At 41.5% G+C, this 17,421-nt stretch overlaps 1 protein-coding gene across 2 annotated transcripts in view; it reads right to left on the reverse strand.

Annotated features, from left to right (window-relative positions):
• Positions 1 to 1,065: 1,065 nt before the first annotated feature.
• midn (midnolin) overlaps positions 1,066 to 17,421 on the reverse strand; it is a 43,273-nt gene continuing 26,917 nt past the window's right edge. For both annotated transcript variants that reach the window (XM_088425424.1, XM_088425423.1), the window contains exon 8: positions 1,066 to 5,007. In XM_088425424.1, the coding sequence (XP_088281550.1) occupies positions 4,745 to 5,007 (263 nt within the window). In that variant the 3' untranslated portion in view covers positions 1,066 to 4,744. The remainder of the gene's footprint in view (positions 5,008 to 17,421) is intronic.

Raw genomic sequence — 17,421 nt, forward strand, 5'->3', positions numbered from 1 at the left:
GTTATTTTTGGGGAAAAACAAACAAAAAAATACATGGTCCTTCTAAATCCAAACTTAGTAAATGTAGAAAAAAAAAAGGAAAAAAAACAGTTTTCCTTTTTTTACTGTCTTGCATAACGGACTGAATATTCTTTGCAAATCTATAGATTGAAACAGAAATCATTTTTGATTTCATCGAATTGAATCATTTTGAATCAAAAATCGATTCTGAATTGAATCGCGGATCACAAAATCTGGACCAAATCATGAGACCCACTCAATGTTTTTTTTTTTTTTAAACAAAAAATTAATCATCGTCCATTTGCTCTTTTATACAGCAAAACTTGACCACTTACGAACATTTGTACAACTGCATCTGCTATGTTTGTTGATCTCACAGGTCTTGTCATTGTCAGATTTTGTCTGCAGCAGAAAAAAAGCCTCCTAAAAGTCCTAGCTTTAGACCCTAAACAACATCAACTCGACATTTTTTTTCATATCAGTGACAAATCAAGTAATATACAATCAGGGAACAATAAGGCTGAAAACGAAACACTTTGGAAGCTCGAGAAGAACAACAAAACACACATGTTGAAACTAAACAAACGTGCAAAAAAGTAAAAAGTGGACTTTTCTACCAAAATTTGAATTATCCGTTCTGCGGTTGGGGTCTTAAGGTGAAGTCGTCGTATTTGGATTTTTATTGCACAGTTTTTTGGACTCGAAACATTTCTGTTGGTATCCACAGCTTTTTAGTATTGAGTCCTGGGGACCCAACAGTTTCCAGAGGTAAAATGAGTACTGCAAATGGTGGCATTTAATGCAATTATTTTTTTTCTTACAGTTAATTCAAACGCCAACAGAGCAGCATATACGTAAAGCCAAGCTGCATGACAACAATGGATTAGAAGCTTTATTCATCCTATTCAGTGTCATGATTCATAGTTGTTGCAATATGGTTTTATGAGAAACATTTTACACAAGCAAACCTAGTTAACCTAATAGATTGTCCCATGAAATAGTCTACCAAATAAAGAGTTTTCACTCAGTTATTGAATGCAGTAATGATCACCCGTGGAGTCAAGGTTGTATTCTCATTTTGACTTTTTTATTTATTACCTAAAAAAAAGTTCTATCACAAGTCACACTGAAATGTATTGCTTAAGAAAAAAAATATATTCATATATATTTATTTATCTATTTTTAGAAACATGGTTTGTTTCTAATATAACACCTCCCCCCCTCCAAAAAAAAAGACAAGCAAGAGCTGCTGCTTTGTTTTCCTCCCACTTAAAAAATGCAAAAAAAGAAATGTGTAATTCACAGTTACCATTTTGGTTTCATAAATTAATACAGTCACACATGTGCTACACTGGTCTAGAGCTAGGATATTGTAAATTGTTTTCTTTAGTCTGGTTCAATTTTAATAGTTAGCTACAAGTCAGAACAGGCAACTGAAGTTGTTGTGAACAGGAATTTCATTGATGTATATTTTTTGTATCACTGTAACGCTCTATCATCTTTTGTCATCTTTTTAAATTTCACACAGAAATGAGGCACACAGAGTACAGATCATACATATAAAAAAGGAAAATAAATAGGAATTTGACAGGAAAACAAGGGGGGGATAAACTGTCCTTTTGGTAATGTTGGGTCCAAGGAAAAAGGAAGTGCATGTGGTCCTGTGGACCTTTCTGGCTCTTTTTTGCCAAGTTACTCATGTGAACAGTTCAAATTTAGCCTCTTCTTTTTCAGGGATGTGAGGTTGAGATGACCAAAAAAAAACAAAACAAAAAAAAACCTTGTCATCAACACTGCAAGCGCAACATTTTAAGGCACAGAAGCCTTGACACATTAGACTCCACCAGCTAGAAAACACAAAAACTACACATGCCTCATGTCCTCGGGAGACTTCAGCCTCTTCCACACAGATCCTGCAAAATGACCCGGTACTTATCTGCAATTGCCTTTTACGCAGAGCTCACAAAGGCAGGACAGACCAGGAGAGTGTGACCCCTGTAACATTATTAGGAAATCACTTCACACACTGATCTGGTACTACCTTCAGGAGTCAGGAAATGCAGAAAATAATGCAGGTTTTTACATGTAGTATATATGGGCTACACAGGCACAGTGACACTTTGATATTCCCTCCATAAGCGGAACAGTGATAGTTAATTTTGCTCCCCAATTCCACGACGACACAAAAATAGGAAGGGCAAAAGATGTTCTCTTTACAGGGAGGTAATACCTTCAAAAAGGCAGCGTATTCAAAAGTGAACCTATTCCATTTTGGTGCATTTTATACAGAATACAATTACGGCATTTATACAAAATGAGAAAATGGCTACAGCCTACCGATAACATTAGGGAGAAAATTGTCGAGGCAATTCCATGTGTGTGACTTTTAACAGTGACCAGGAAGAGAAAGCTACACTAACAAAACAAAACAAACAAACAAAGCTGCATTTTCCAGGGAGATAATACCTCCCAGAGTGTACAATTATCAAATCCACTTTTGTCGCTCCATTCAGTGTTGGTGCTGTAAAGACAGAATTGGGGGGAACTGCTGACTTTTACAGACAAATACTTGTAGAAGGAGGAAAAATGCAATCCTCGTGGTCCCCCATTGTATTTCAGTTACATTTATGCAAAGAAAGTGACACAAGAAGGTGGAAAATTAGGCTATTACACACAAATACCACCCTTAGAAACTGGAATGCCAAATTGGCCAGTACACACAGGTACTACATTGGAAAACTGAAATGCCAAATTGATTTTGCCTACAACAATTCATGTTGGCAATGTTATACACAAAAGCAATATGCAGCAGGAGGCTTAACAATGTCTATTTTTACATAATCTTGTAAAACGGCACTGATCTCATACTACATCCAAAGATTGAAAATCACCAGGTCTGACTTTGTTCCTTCATTCCTTGTCAATAACCTTTCTACACCAATGGGACACGGAAAGACAGTGGCAAAACAATTTCACAAGCATACACTCCTTCCTTGGTGGAAACATTTGAAGTGGGCTTTGTCCTCCTATTCTGTGTCCGTGCCTTTTATAATGAATTGGGATTAAGTCTGTTTTTTATAAACAGCGTAAAAAGGGCAACACAGGTCCTAATTGCTGGATTTGACTCATCATAGCTTTTAAAACGAAAGAGCAACACAGAAAGAATGTGGGCAAATGCGGCTTCTTACAGGTAGTGCAAAGGGAGTTATGGGAGTGGTGCCTTGATGACCGATATAAAAAAAGAACAAACATTCCTGTCCCATTGTCTCCAATTTCTTAGTGAAAGGTAAGGCCACTTAACTAAAAGGATGAGATTCACCCCCCAAGATGGTAATCTCTCCATGCAATCTCTCGGGAGTGCAATAATGGATGGGAGCTCGCTCGATAGATCAGACAAAATTCTGTGAAAAAGTTCAGCTGGATCCTTGAGTGTGTCCATATGTGATCCTCCATCCCATGGCGTGAAACTGGGGGTCAGACATTTTAGGTGGGGGTGTAGCGGGGCATGCTTGGCTCTCGCTTCATTGGCACATGACAGGAATGGTTTGTGTGTGTGAGTGTGTGAGGTGGGGGGGCACTTGACTTAATATGTTCTGGTTGGATGTACATGCTATCATATGATGTCTTCTGCTTGTTTACCATTTCTCCTGGACATACACAAGTAAGAATTCCAAAATTTCAAACGCAGCGCTGTTCTAATTTTTTCTTTTTTTCATAATTTCATGCATGTGAACCTTCACCTCTGCTCTTCTTTTTCCATTTCATCCCCATGCAAAAAAAATAAATAAAATAAACCCTCATCCCAACATTTCTTGTTTTAGTTTTATTTTAGTTTTTAAGAGCGTAGCAGCAACAATGTGGTATGCCATGGATGTCCCAATGGAGGCCCTAGGGAACACAGCGATCACACCTTTCCTCAAGTTTTGCCAAATAAGTAATTAGTTCAAATTTGGGAGAAGAGTTCAAATTAACCCTAACCCTAACCCTAACCCATTTCAAATCTTCAATATTCACTTTCAAATTTGAACCACATAAGGGGTTGCTGCTTTGGAAAACAGCAAGCTATGAATAGAATGAATAAATCAATTGTTTTTCCTATTATGAAGAGTCATAAATTACTTTTGTGAAGATTTCAAATTGCCCATCATCCTGTTACCACTCGATCACTGAGGTTAATATCAACACTTCCATTTTATTTCTGCACACGAGTTAGAAAAGATTTTGTGCATATCAATGTTTTGAACTGTTCTATGAAAACCTGAATATGTTGTGAACAATGCTACATCTTATTTTCTGAGTTATAAAATAGTATGTTTAAAAAACAAAAACAAACAAATGACAAAACAAGACATTGAACCAACCTGTTTCAGGTCTGGCGTGGACTACTTGAGTGAGTTTGAATATCAATAAAGAATGCCCATTGCAAAATTCCTGCAGTTTGGGGGTTATGGGAGAGAACACTGAGGCCTCTGGTGCTTGTGCCCTGTAGGGAAGTCCACTTGGAGTTCTCAAGTTACTGTCCAGAGTGCGCCGAGCCTCACACACACAAAAATGTCCAAAAATACCACCACCACTCGTGAAATTTTGCTATGCTCATATTCAAAGTTTCAGCATCTATTTCATCATGAAAGTGTATGAGAAGAGTCCAAATTTAAACCTCAGACAAAGTCTGTGTTGTTTTAAATGTTGTCTGGAAGCAGTGGGCTTTCTTATCAATTCCAAACCTGCCAGTATTTTGTTCCTCTCAGGCCATGACGAACTCTGATTTCAGGTCGGCCTTGACGTCAGGCTTCCACACTGAGTCGTCAAAGTCCAGGTCAAGGGAACCCTCGCTGGACATGCTGCTGTTGCTGTTGCTGCGGCCTGCCTTGCGGTTGGGCAGCCAGTGGTACGGCCCACGTTGGTCCCGCCGGGCTTTCCGGCGCAGGCACTTTTGCTGCATCAGCAGCTGTAGGCGCTCCACCTTGCAGCGGGTGGCGCGGTTCTCTGTCTGCCGGACTCTGTCGCCTAGTTTGGGAGAGGAGAAGACTGAGTGAGCTTGGAAATCTCACGCTGTATGGGTTAAATAACCACTATGTACAATGCTTAAGAGAGGATTTAGGTTTATGTTTCTCGTGTGTCTTGAGAAAGAATAAGACTTGATCATTCCGTACAAGGATTGCACAGCACATACTTACATTACAAAAGTATTGTAACTTGTTGCCTTCAAGAGCAAAGCAATACCATTGACCTATTAGCCCCTCAGTGTTGATGGTCATTAGGGTCCCTCGTGTATACTTTCCAGTGTTGGACAAGTTACTTCAAAACTGTAATGCATTATTTGTTACTTATCACTGTCATTTCAAAATAATTAGTTACATTACAAAATTTTTAATGTTTTTTTTACAGTATGAAATGTAGTGCATTAAACTACTTTTGCATTACTATTGTATTACTTTTGTATTACTTTCACCTCAACTGGAAATGTGGATATGCCAACCTAAATGTATCTCATTACGCTCATTACACATCCAGTGAGAGGTTGGCTTAAACCTAAAAACTGTAGGAATCATTTAATCTGTATTGTATTGTAAACCTTTAAAGCAGGCATGTCCAAACCCGGTCCTCGAGGCCACCTATTCTACATGTTTTTTATGTTTCCGTCATCCAATGCAGCTGATTCAAATGATCAGGTTTGTTGTCAGGCTTCCGCTGAGCTTGCTGATGAGCTGATCATTTGAATCAGGTATGTTAGGAGGGCAGAAACCGCCAAACCATGCCAGATAGGCGGCCCTCGAGGACTGGGTTTTGTCACGCCTGCTTTAAAGACAATAAATATATATATATATATATATATATATATATATATATATATATATATATATATATATATATATATATGTGTATGTATATATATATGTATGTATGTATACATGTATGTGTATATATATATATATATATATATATATATATATATATACATATACACACATATGTTTATATATATAGATAAACACAAGATGTATCTATATATATATATATATATATATGTATGTATGTATGTATGTATGTATGTATATATATATATATATATATATATATATATATATACAGTCGGCCCCTGGTTTACGAACACCCTCTTTTACGAACATTTCGACTTACGAGCGTGGTCCGCGGAATTTTTTGTCCCCCACTTACGCACAGACCATTCGCCTTACGAGCAATCTGACATGCTGGCTATTGAACTTGTTCATATATTTTCGCTTTGCCACGTCATCAAAATCAGTAGTCAAAGTTTGTCACGGCAATGTGGAACGATGTTGCTCTTACAATGTCACAGTCACTGTCTCAGTCACGGTGTCAGTCACGGTCTCACTCACGGAGATGCTATTGGCCGGCGTCACGTCAATCACAGAAATGCCGATATGCTATTGGCCGAACGCCTTTATCTAGCTTGATGGCACAGCTGGTCGGGATGGAAGGAAGGAGAGAAAATGAGTCAAAAATGGAAGGAAGGAATGTTGTGAAGACTTTGCAAACTTTATCTGTTAGACATGGCTTCTAAAATTGTAAGTGGCGGTAAAGGAAGAAGTAAGAGGATGATGACAATAGAAACCAAGCAGGAGATAATAAAAAAATACAAAGGAGGCGCGTGCATAGTTAACCTTGCTCGTGAGTATGGACGGAACCGCTCGGCAATCTTCTAAGGGCAAGACTTTCCTTGCCGGGGGACGGATCTCGCTCGACACCAAAATTGAGAGGCTTCTTCTATTATGGATTAAAGAGAAGGAAATCGCCGGTGATATGTTTTAGTTTGAGTAAAGTTCTTGTTTAAGAAAATAAATAAATAAATTCTGCGGGTTGGTCTCTGCTCACGTCTCCACTCAGCTCAAGTCACGTCGCCCCAGAGGAAAATGTCATTTATCCTTTGTTTATCCATGTTAATTAAATTAACTACACAGTAGGTTATGGTACTAATTTTAAATATGTGTGTAGATTCGTTATGGTTTTAACTATGATTTCGCCAAGCGTTGCCAGTCAATGTGGACGTACAATTGACCTCACTTTGCTTCATTTACGAAAGCATCTGCTCATGCATGACACGGTAACGCTGATATGCTATTGCTCTTACAATGTCACAGTCACTATTTCAGTCACGGTGTCAGTCACGGTCTCACTCACGGAGATGCTATTGGCCGGCGTCACGTCAATCACAGAAATGCCGATATGCTATTGGCCGAACGCCTTTATCTAGCTTGATGGCACAGCTGGTCGGGACGGAAGGAAGGAGAGAAAATTAGTCAAAAGCGGAAGGAAGGAATGTTGTTAAGACTTTGCAAACTTTATCTGTTAGACACGGCTTCTAAAATTGCTAGTGGCGTTAAAGGAAGAAGTAAGAGGATGATGACAATAGAAACCAAGCAGGAGATAATTAAAAAAAAAAAATACGAAGGAGGCGCACGCATGGCTCATGAGTATGGCCGTAACCGCTCGGCAATCTTCTAAGGGCAAGACTTTCCTTGCCGGGGGACGGACCTCGATCGACAACAAAATTGAGAGGCTTCTTTTATTATGGATTAAAGAGAAGGAAATCGCAGGTGATATGTTCTAGTTTTGAGAAAAGTTCCCATTTAAGAAAATAAATCAATAAATTCTGCGGGTTGGTCTCTGCTCCCCTCCGGCTCCACCCAGCTCAAGTCACGTCGCCCCAAAGGTAAATGTCATTTTTCCTTTGTATATTTATGTTATTTAATTTAACTGTACAGTAGGTTATGTTACTCATTTTTAATATGTGTATAAAGTCGTGTTGTTTTTACCTAAGGTTTTTGCACGCGTTGCACGCATTCACGAATTAACATAGGTTTGGATTGCCCGTCATACGAGCAGTTCGAGTTATGAGCGTAGCCGCTGAAGGGATTAAGTTCGTAACACGGGGGCCCACTGTATATATATATATATATATATATATATATATATATCCATCCATCTATCTATCCATCTTCTACCGCTGTCTTCTGGGGTCGCATCGCAGGGGCAGAAGCTTGAGCAAGGAAGCCCAGACTTCCCTCTCCCCGGCCACTTAGTCACCGGGGAGGCGTCCGGGGGGCATCCTAATCAGATGCCCGAACCATCTCAGATGGCTCCTCTCAACGCGGAGGAGCAGCGGCTCGACGGTGAGCCCCTCCCGGATAACCGAGCTTCTCACCCTATCTCTAAAGGAGAGCCCGGACACCCTGCGGAGGAAACTCATTTCGGCCGCTTGTATCCGGGATCTTGTTCTTTCGGTCACGACTCACAGCTCGTGGCCATAGGTGAGGGCAGGTACGTAGATCGAGTGGTAACCAGAAAGCTTCGCCTTTCAGCTCAGCTCTTTCTTCACCACGACAGACCGGTGCAGAGCTCGCATGACAGCAGCCGCTACGCCGATCCGTCTGTCGATCTCATGCTCCATCCTACCCTCACTCGTGAACAAGAAATCAAGATACTTGAACTCCTCCACTTGGGGCAGGACCTCATCCCCGACCCGGAGAGTGCATTCCACCCTTTTTCCGACTGAGGACCATGGTCTCAGATTCGGAGGTGCTGATCTTCATCCCAGCCGCTTCACACTCGGCTGCGAACTGCTCCAGTGAGAGTTGGAGGTCACAGCCTGAAGAAGCCAACAGCACCACATCATCCGCAAAAAGCAAAGATGCAATGCTGAGGATCCCAAACCGGACACTCTCAATGCTTCGGCCGCGCCTAGATATTCTGTCCATAAAGGTAATGAACAGAATCGGTGACAAGGGCAGCCTTGGCGGAGACCCGAAGCACCCCCCACAGAGATCCTTGAGGGACACAGTCAAACGCCTTCTCCAAATTCACAAAGCACATGTAGACTGGTTGGGCGAACTCCCATGAACCCTCGAGGACCTTGCCGAGGGTGTAGAGCTGGTCCACTGTTCCACGGCCAGGACGAAAACCACACTGCTCCTCCTGAATCTGAGACTCGACTTCGTGACGGACCCTCCTCTCCAGTACCCCTGAATAGACCTTACCGGGGAGGCTGAGGAATGTGATTCCTCTATAGTTCAAACACACCCTCCGGTCCCCCTTCTTATAAAGGGGGACCACAACCCCAGTCTGCCAATCCAGGAGCACTGTCCCCGATGTCCACGCTATGTTGCAGAAGCGTGTCAGCCAAGACAGCCTTACAGCATCCAGAGCCTTCAGGAACTCTGGGCGGATCTCATCCCCGGTGGACCAAGGAGTTTTTTGGCCACCTCAGTGACTCCAGCCCCAGAGATGGGAGAGCGCACCTCGGTGCCCGAACTCTGCTACCTGTCTGCTGCCTCAAGAGTTCCACAGGCCAAAAAGGCCCGATAGGACTCCTTCAGCTTGACAGCATCCCTTACCACTGGTGTCTACCAGCGGGTTCCGGGATTGCCGCCACGACAGGCACCGACCACCTTACGGCCACAACTCCAATCAGCCAACTCGACAATGGAGGCGCAAAACATGGTCCACTCGGACTCAACATCCCCCACCTCCCCCGGGACGTGGGAGAAATTCTGCCGGAGGTGGGAGTGAAAACTCCTTCTGACAGGCGACCCTGCCAGACGTTCCCAGCAGACCCTCATGATACGTTTGGGTCTGCCAGGTCTGGCCGGCATCCTCCCCCACCATTGGAGCCAACACACCACCAGGTGGTGATCAGTTGACAGCTCCGCCCCTCTCTTCACCCGAGTGTCCAAAACACGCAGCCGCAAATCCGATGATACAACCACAAAGTCGATCATCGAACTGCGGCCTAGCGTGTCCTGGTGCCAAGTGCACATATGGACACCCCTATGTTTGAACATAGTGTTCGTTATGGACAATCCGTGACGAACACAGAAGTCCAATAAAAAAGCACCACTCAGGTTCAAATCGGGAGTGCTGTTCCTCCCAATCTCGCCCCTCCAGGTCTCACTGTCATTGCCCACGTGAGCATTGAAATCCCCCAGCAGAATGAGGGAGTCCCCAGAGGGAGAACTCTCCAGCACACCCTCCAAGGACTTCAAAAAGGGTGGGTACTCTGAACTGCTGTTTGGTGCATAGGCACAATAAACAGTCAGGACCTGTCCCCCCCACCCGAAGGCGGAGGGAGGCTACCCTTTCGTCCACTGGGATAAACCCCAATGTACAGGTGCTGAGTTGGGGGGCAACAAGAATGCCCACACCAGCTCTGCACCTCTCACCGCTGGCAACTCCAGAGTGGAAGAAAGTCCAACCCCTCCCGAGAGGACTGGTACCAGAGCACAAGCTGTGTGTGGAGGCGAGTCCGACTATATCTAGTCGGAACTTCTCGGGCTCGCACACCATTTCAGGCTCCTTCTCCCGCCAGAGAGGTGACATTCCATGTCCCAAGAGCTAGCTTTATATATATATATATATATATATATATATATATATATATATATATATATATATATTTTTTTTAATTAAATCCCTTTATTACTTAGCTTCTCAGCATGGTGATGCATTTTTTTATGCTATAGGCAAAAACAGTTAGTACATTGCACAATTTCAATGTTCATGTTCAAATTCCAGTTAGGTCAGCTAGGTTCCGGAAAAAAACAGATGGTTTCGTTGGGGCTAACGCAGCTAGCCAACATAACTGTTATTGCATTGCGTTGCATTGTTATTAACATGAGATTTGTATGCTTCATCTTGATACATATTGACCAGAACTATTTATAGAGTATTATTAGTAGGGGTTGTACAGTGAAAATTTGTGTTAGCTTATCTTGTCATTTATACTAGCTGCGACAGGGATCTTGCTGACAAGGTTTCGAAATGCTGGTGAATCCACTGTGGGAAGCCGCAGCATATCTTCTACGTACAACATAGTCCGCCTAACATTTTGAGGTGAAACTGGTAATCCCCTGAGCGAAAGAGTGCTATCCTCTGTGTTTTCTTTTTGCTAACTTTATGTTACTATGTCACTAAATGGTTCGTTAAATTACTGGTCCTATTTGGCGAAGTAGACGGCTCCTTAAGTGTCGCGCACAAAGTGCTCATAATGGTAACTGTAATGGAGGTGTCGGAATAGCGCCCAAACTTGTGACCTCCTTGAAAGGACTGTACTTGACTGATTCAGAGGATCCTCAATCTTATCAGGTTGTCCGGCCAGAACATAAAGACGATGCACACTCTCATGCCACTCTTTATTTGTATATAATGTTCTATTTATTTATCTGGGTTGATGTGTGTGTGTGGTTCTGTGTGTGTGTTCTATGTGTGTGGGTTTGATTGTGTTTTATGTGGTCTCTGCAAAGGAGAGCAGAGAACATTCACTAAACATTGATAACTAACATAAGCAACAGTCACTTTACTCAGTCACTTTACAATAGGCACTTTATAACAGGTACTTTATAGTCACTTATAACAGTCATTTATAAATAGTCATCTAGTCATTTTATATAACCATCCCTTTTTGCACAACCATGCACACCTGCTTTTATTTTGTGTTTTGTTCATAGATATTGTCAGATTCTACAGTTGTCTATTTTTATATATATTTACTTTTCTTTAGCTCATTTTTACTTGCCACTAAGGTTAGAGAGTCACAAAATTTCAATTATCTGCCTGTCCTTGCACATGTGGTAGAATTGACAATAAAGCAAACTTTGAACTTTGAACTTTGAACTTTGACATTGTACAATATCTTACATCATATGCTCACATTACTCTATATTAGCTTAGAATAACATAAACAACACAGGCAAACATACCGTACAATGATAGGAAGAATGAATTCAACCCAATCGTTCCAAAATGTGCGTTAGGTAGAAAAAGGGTTAATGGAGCCGAATAGATTTGAGTGGGCGGTGACGTCACTCCCTTACGGAGTAAGAATCACATCGGCACACACGGCAAACAGGCGACAAATACGCACATTTTGTGGATGAAACTTTAACGTGAATACTAAAAGTGAAGTATGAAAATTACGGTATATTTGCCTTTAGCAATTATACCAAACTTAGATGCAATAACAACTTAGACATTAATGGACAAAGTGAAGCAGTGCAAACGTAAACATGTATCCAAAACCACGAACAGACAACATATTCAAACTGTACTTACATTCTCATGGACGCACGAATAATAATGAAAGGAATGAGGTAATCCACAGAATGATTGAAAGCAGAAAAAATGACTGTCCGTTACAACGATACCTGCCGACTGACCGGTGAAAGAGCAAAACAACCTATGATAGTGTAAACAGAGTCCTGATTGGTAGTGGAGGAATGAAACACAACTTGTGATTGGTTGCTAGGCGGTTGCTAGGAAGATCACATGACCACAGGAGAAACATGTCCAGACGTAAATAGTAATAACAGAACAATTCAAACACAAAATCGTTAAGTATAATCAGAAACTTCTTAACATATATTCTTCTTGTGTTTATCTCCAACAAACTGAAAGTAATGGGCGTATGTCCCATCTTGTGTACGGGCTTTTCTCCTCCGCTCTTGCGGTGTTTTTGGGGAAAAAAAAAAAAAAAAAAACACTACTTCCAGGCATTGCGTTACTCTCATTTGTAACGAGTAAATTACTGTTTTTTGTGTGAAATATATTACACTACCGTGTCACAGCAAAAAGTAATGCATTACAGTGTTTACATTACTTTTTTAATGCATTACTCCCATTACTTTGCAATCAAATAAATCCCTTTTGCAAGCATTAAAGAATAAAAGCCTCCTAATGTTTTTTTCCCATATTTGTTTTGTGTTGTATCTGTATATTATTTTGAGGGAATGTTCACCCATCATTGTTATAACTGAAAAAACAAAAAGTTTGAAATGGAAATGGTCAGGTCACATTGCTTGTAGAGATGTCCTAGCTAAGTTCTTAATTGGATTTCGCTAAACAAGAAACGCCCGAGGCAAACACCTAATGCTAGATGGGTGGATGAAATTGTAAAGCACGCAAGAATTCACTGACAACAAAATGCAAAGAACCGTAAAGCGTCCTGATGAAGAGTCCTACATCCTTCAGTGAAGTGGATTGAAAATGGATGATGATTATGATGATGACACACACATACGTACAATGTATACAGGGCTTGAAAGGAAGGTGCATGTAACCACAATGTATTATCCAGCTCCATTAGTATCTGTCTAGGAAATTAAATGATAAAATAACAGGCTCCTCTCTATAAAGCCAAACGGACAGCCCATCACCTAGTTGTGGCTCTGATCTGGCATCACATATTTTTGTGCATAAACACACACACAACACACGGTGAAACAGTGGATGCACGCATGAACACAAACACACGTTCAGCAACAGTAGCTTTTAACGTGGATCGATGGCAAATTAAAAAGACCTATTGATTAAACCTTAGCTCGAGTGCAGTCATCCATCTCAGGCGCAGAACAACGCTATTGGCTTTCAATACAAAATGCAAGCGAATGGAAATTGTACATGTTGAGAGAGCGCCAGAGAGACAGGGAGATTGGGTTTTTCCTTGTATTTTTTTCTTCCTTTATGAATTCCTGCTTTTAGCCCATTGACCCACAGCCCTCCACCCACCACCTCTCCCGCATCCCACTACCTCCCTGCATCCCCAGGGATGTTGGTAGGTGGGGGCACTGCGAGGATGGGCACTAGAGGGAAGGGTTAAGGATTTCCTCCCCCAGGGGCAGAGCAAGGATGGAGGGTAGAGGATCAGCCGTCAGTGGCAGTTTTCCCCAATCGATTATGCCGTACTTTGCTTTACACCTATTGGAATAACTTATAGGAACCCCTGTGGGTTCATTTGTTTTACTTTTTCCCTGCTGATTCCTCAGCCTCTGTAAATGCTAGCCCTTGTGAATAGGAAAAAATATGGCTTTGTTGGAGGTCACAAAGACAGCAAGGGTGCTCCCAGGACCATGGGGGGGGGGGGTGTCTTGTACGCACAGAAATCGTAGAATGGTTCAATGAGTAATGAGCTCTCCTCCCTAACACTCAACTCCCGCACGCTGCAGCACGGAGCACTCCCGCTATCCCTCACCCTCCCTCCCGGCCATTCCTACATCGCATTTCAGCTGCTCTTAAAGAGCCAGCCTCACTCTGGGTTGTCACTCTGTTCAATCTTCCCACACCCCACCTCCTCCCCCACACGTACAGCTGCATACAGCTCAAGCCTGCAGCCTGAGAGTCCTGAATTATGACAATATTTTGTGTCCGGGAGCTGAAATTCTGCGCACTATGGTTAATTTGCTCAATAAACAATGTAATGCATGATCAAAAATATAGTTAATAATATAGGCATCAATTAAGTTGTTGATTAATCGATTATTCATCGTACCTCTAATCTTGTCCATATTTTAAAATGTATTGTTGTCAAACATCTGGTTAGGAAGTGCATGTTACTATGTGAGCCCCATTGAAGTTGCTAGTCCCTGCCCTAATACATAACGGCAAAGTTTTTTATCCCTATGCAGTGCTCGTTTGCCTGCATCCATGTGTCCCTGACGCATGAGTTTTGCCGTAGAAACCCATAATTTCAAATCAACGTACGTCCCCCAGACGCAACATTTTTTTGTAGGGGTGTTGCTAAACAATTGTTTCACACGAGGCAATTGAAGCCTGCAGCGGGGGGTATTTTCTCGATGTGACTCATACTCTTTCGCTGACTTAACCAATCATGTTCTCACTTTTACTGCCTGGTTTATGTTCTGTGACTCAGACTCTTTGGCTGCCTTAGCCATCTGCTACTGTGATGCACGTTTCACAGAGTGTTATATTGAATATAGTTCGAGGTAGGATGCAAGCAGTCTTTCGAGCTAAAGTGTGGGTCAAGAAGGCAAACCAATCGAACTTTCCCCCCCGTCCAAACAAACAAAGTCAGCTGTCTGGGAGGTTTTTGGCTTTCGAAAACGAGCAAGCGAGACTGACAGACAGAGCAAGGCTATTAAGGAGGAAATAGACCCTCATCGACCTGAAATGATAGAATTTATGTTGTTCTATTAATACACAAGGTAGTTTAACAATTGATTTTAAATAAACCACTATCACTCGATAGTACTTAATTTCAAGTCATCTTTCAAAATATTGTTCTGCATAAAAAAAACTGTTTATTTAATCTAGAAAAATGGCTATTTACCGTAAAAGCATTTTAATTTATATATTTTAGAGTTGATTTGAATGCCATGGCACACATTTATGCTTTGCACTTACAATTTAGCTGCTCACTTGAAAAAGTATGTTTATCTCTTTTTTTGTCATAAATGTACTGAGAAATATTAATATTTTTCATCTGGGCAACAGTTTTTCACACAAAATTTGGTAGTGCAATTTCCCTGGACCCTGTGTCTTTTACCATTTTAAAATCTTTGTTTTATCTTATCAAAATGTATATGTAGCTTTAAAGAAATACAGTCATGGCCAAAAGTTTTGAGAATGACACAACTATTAATGTTCACAAAATGTTCTGCTTCAGGGTTTTTTTTTTTTTTTTAATGTGTCAGATGTTTCTACACAGTCACGTCCTGTGGACCTTTAATGGTGTGCGGACAAAAAAAAAAAAAGAAAAAACAGGTCCCCATTATGTTGACAGTTGAAAAAAGTGTTCCTGTTAAGTTTCAGCATAGGCCCATAAATGAATATTTATGGTTCTTGGTGTATGTGTGTGTTAATGGTGCTCACAGTGAAAATTAGCATTAGCTTACAGTACTGTATGGCACCATTCTCGATGGTTTGTCAAATTACTGGTCCTATTTCGCGAAGTGGACGGCTCTTTAGGTGTTGCGCACAAAGTACCCCTAACTATTATATTCTTCTTATCTTTGTCTGATGAACTGAAAGTAATGGGCTGATGTCCATGTTGTGAACGTATCCCTGCTGTATTACTCTCATTTGTAATGAGTACAATATTACTGTATTACTGATATAATCAGCAAAAGACAATTTGTTGTTCAGTATTGAGGATATATGACAGCTAATCCAGAGTACCACAATGCCTGTGTGTTTTCTGATTGAGACTGAGCTGTTTGCCTTTGTCTACATGACAAGCGGAAGTTAGGGTGGAAGTAGAGTACAACTCCTGCCCTCATTGGTCGATGATTGCGTCGGGAGCCATTCTCGTGTCTTGCAGGACACTCAAACTTGATTTCAAGAGGGAGATTTCAAGAGGGGCTTTTCTATACAACAAACGAATGGCTCCTGGCGCGACCATCGACCAATGAGGGCAGAAGTTGTAATCGACTCCCGCCCCAGCTCCCGCTTGTTACACAGACAAGGACGTGCCTGTGCCACTCATGAAACAAACACGCTGTTGGATAGAGCCACGGGAGAAGAGAAAAGACCTTCACCAGACTGTTGGAAATCTCTTACCGAAATTTCTTTTTGTAATAAAATGGTATTTAAAGTGTAATTGTTATCATGTTTGATTATCTACAGCTTTGACTTTAATTAGACTTCTCGGCGCCACTACTATGACCGCGGCTGCTGCGAAACTTCAAAGGATGAAAAGAGGTAACTGTTCAGTTACAGTCTAATTTAAGATTTAAGCAAATTAGTGTACTGCAGTAATATTTGTCATAAATATGTATAATATGAGGAATATTCACGTTTAAAAAAAAGTAACTTCACTATTTTCACTTATCACAGGGGGTTCCGGTCCCTATTAACCGCAACAAATGAGGGAACACTGTAGAATGTTTAGAAAGGATGCTCCCCACAAATGATGAAGAAAAAGTTGGTCACCACAAAGCACATCATGAACCTGTATGTGTATGTGTGTGCAAACGCACCCATGTCAGGCATAGATGTGTGCGTGTGTGTGTGTGTGTGTGTGTGTGTGTGTATGACCATTCATCAGCGTCACAACCGGAGCCCTGGGTGGCTGGGCCGGACACAGCTGGCCAGAAGGATCTCCAGTCTATGTGTATGACAGTAGGGCTATTATTGAGGCTGGCTAATAGAGACAGACCATATACAGACACACACACGCTCACATTCATGCAGGCAAGCTGCCCAGAGTCTGACTATAGAGCCTTCACATGAGCACAATAACCTGGGAGAGAAGTGGATGGGAGAAAAAAAAAACAATTCAATATCGTCCACTTATGCTTTCATGAAGGCCTATGGTATCCACAAAGACAGAGAAGACGGTGACCAAGAAGAAAATGTGTTCTTAGAATAATCGCTGTCAGAACAGCAACAATACCAAGGGCCGAGAAGGGCAGCTGTGGAGGAGGAAACGCAGGGTAAAAGAGGGGAAGCAGTGTACATGATGCAAGGAAAACATTGACGTTTTTTCCTATAAATCTATTATTTAAAAGTTGGCATTTATAAGTGGTGGAGTTTGACACTGTTGGCTATGATGACATGATCAAGCAAAGAAAAGAAAACACGACATTTACCGCACAGAACATGCATTTATGATTGGGGAGTTCATAACAGTCTTTGCTTTTCAGTCAGAGTTGT

Source organism: Hippichthys cyanospilos, chromosome 10, assembly GCF_059441005.1.
Source record: "Hippichthys cyanospilos isolate Australia breed blue-spotted pipefish chromosome 10, RoL_Hcya_1.0, whole genome shotgun sequence".
Lineage (NCBI taxonomy): Eukaryota > Metazoa > Chordata > Actinopteri > Syngnathiformes > Syngnathidae > Hippichthys > Hippichthys cyanospilos.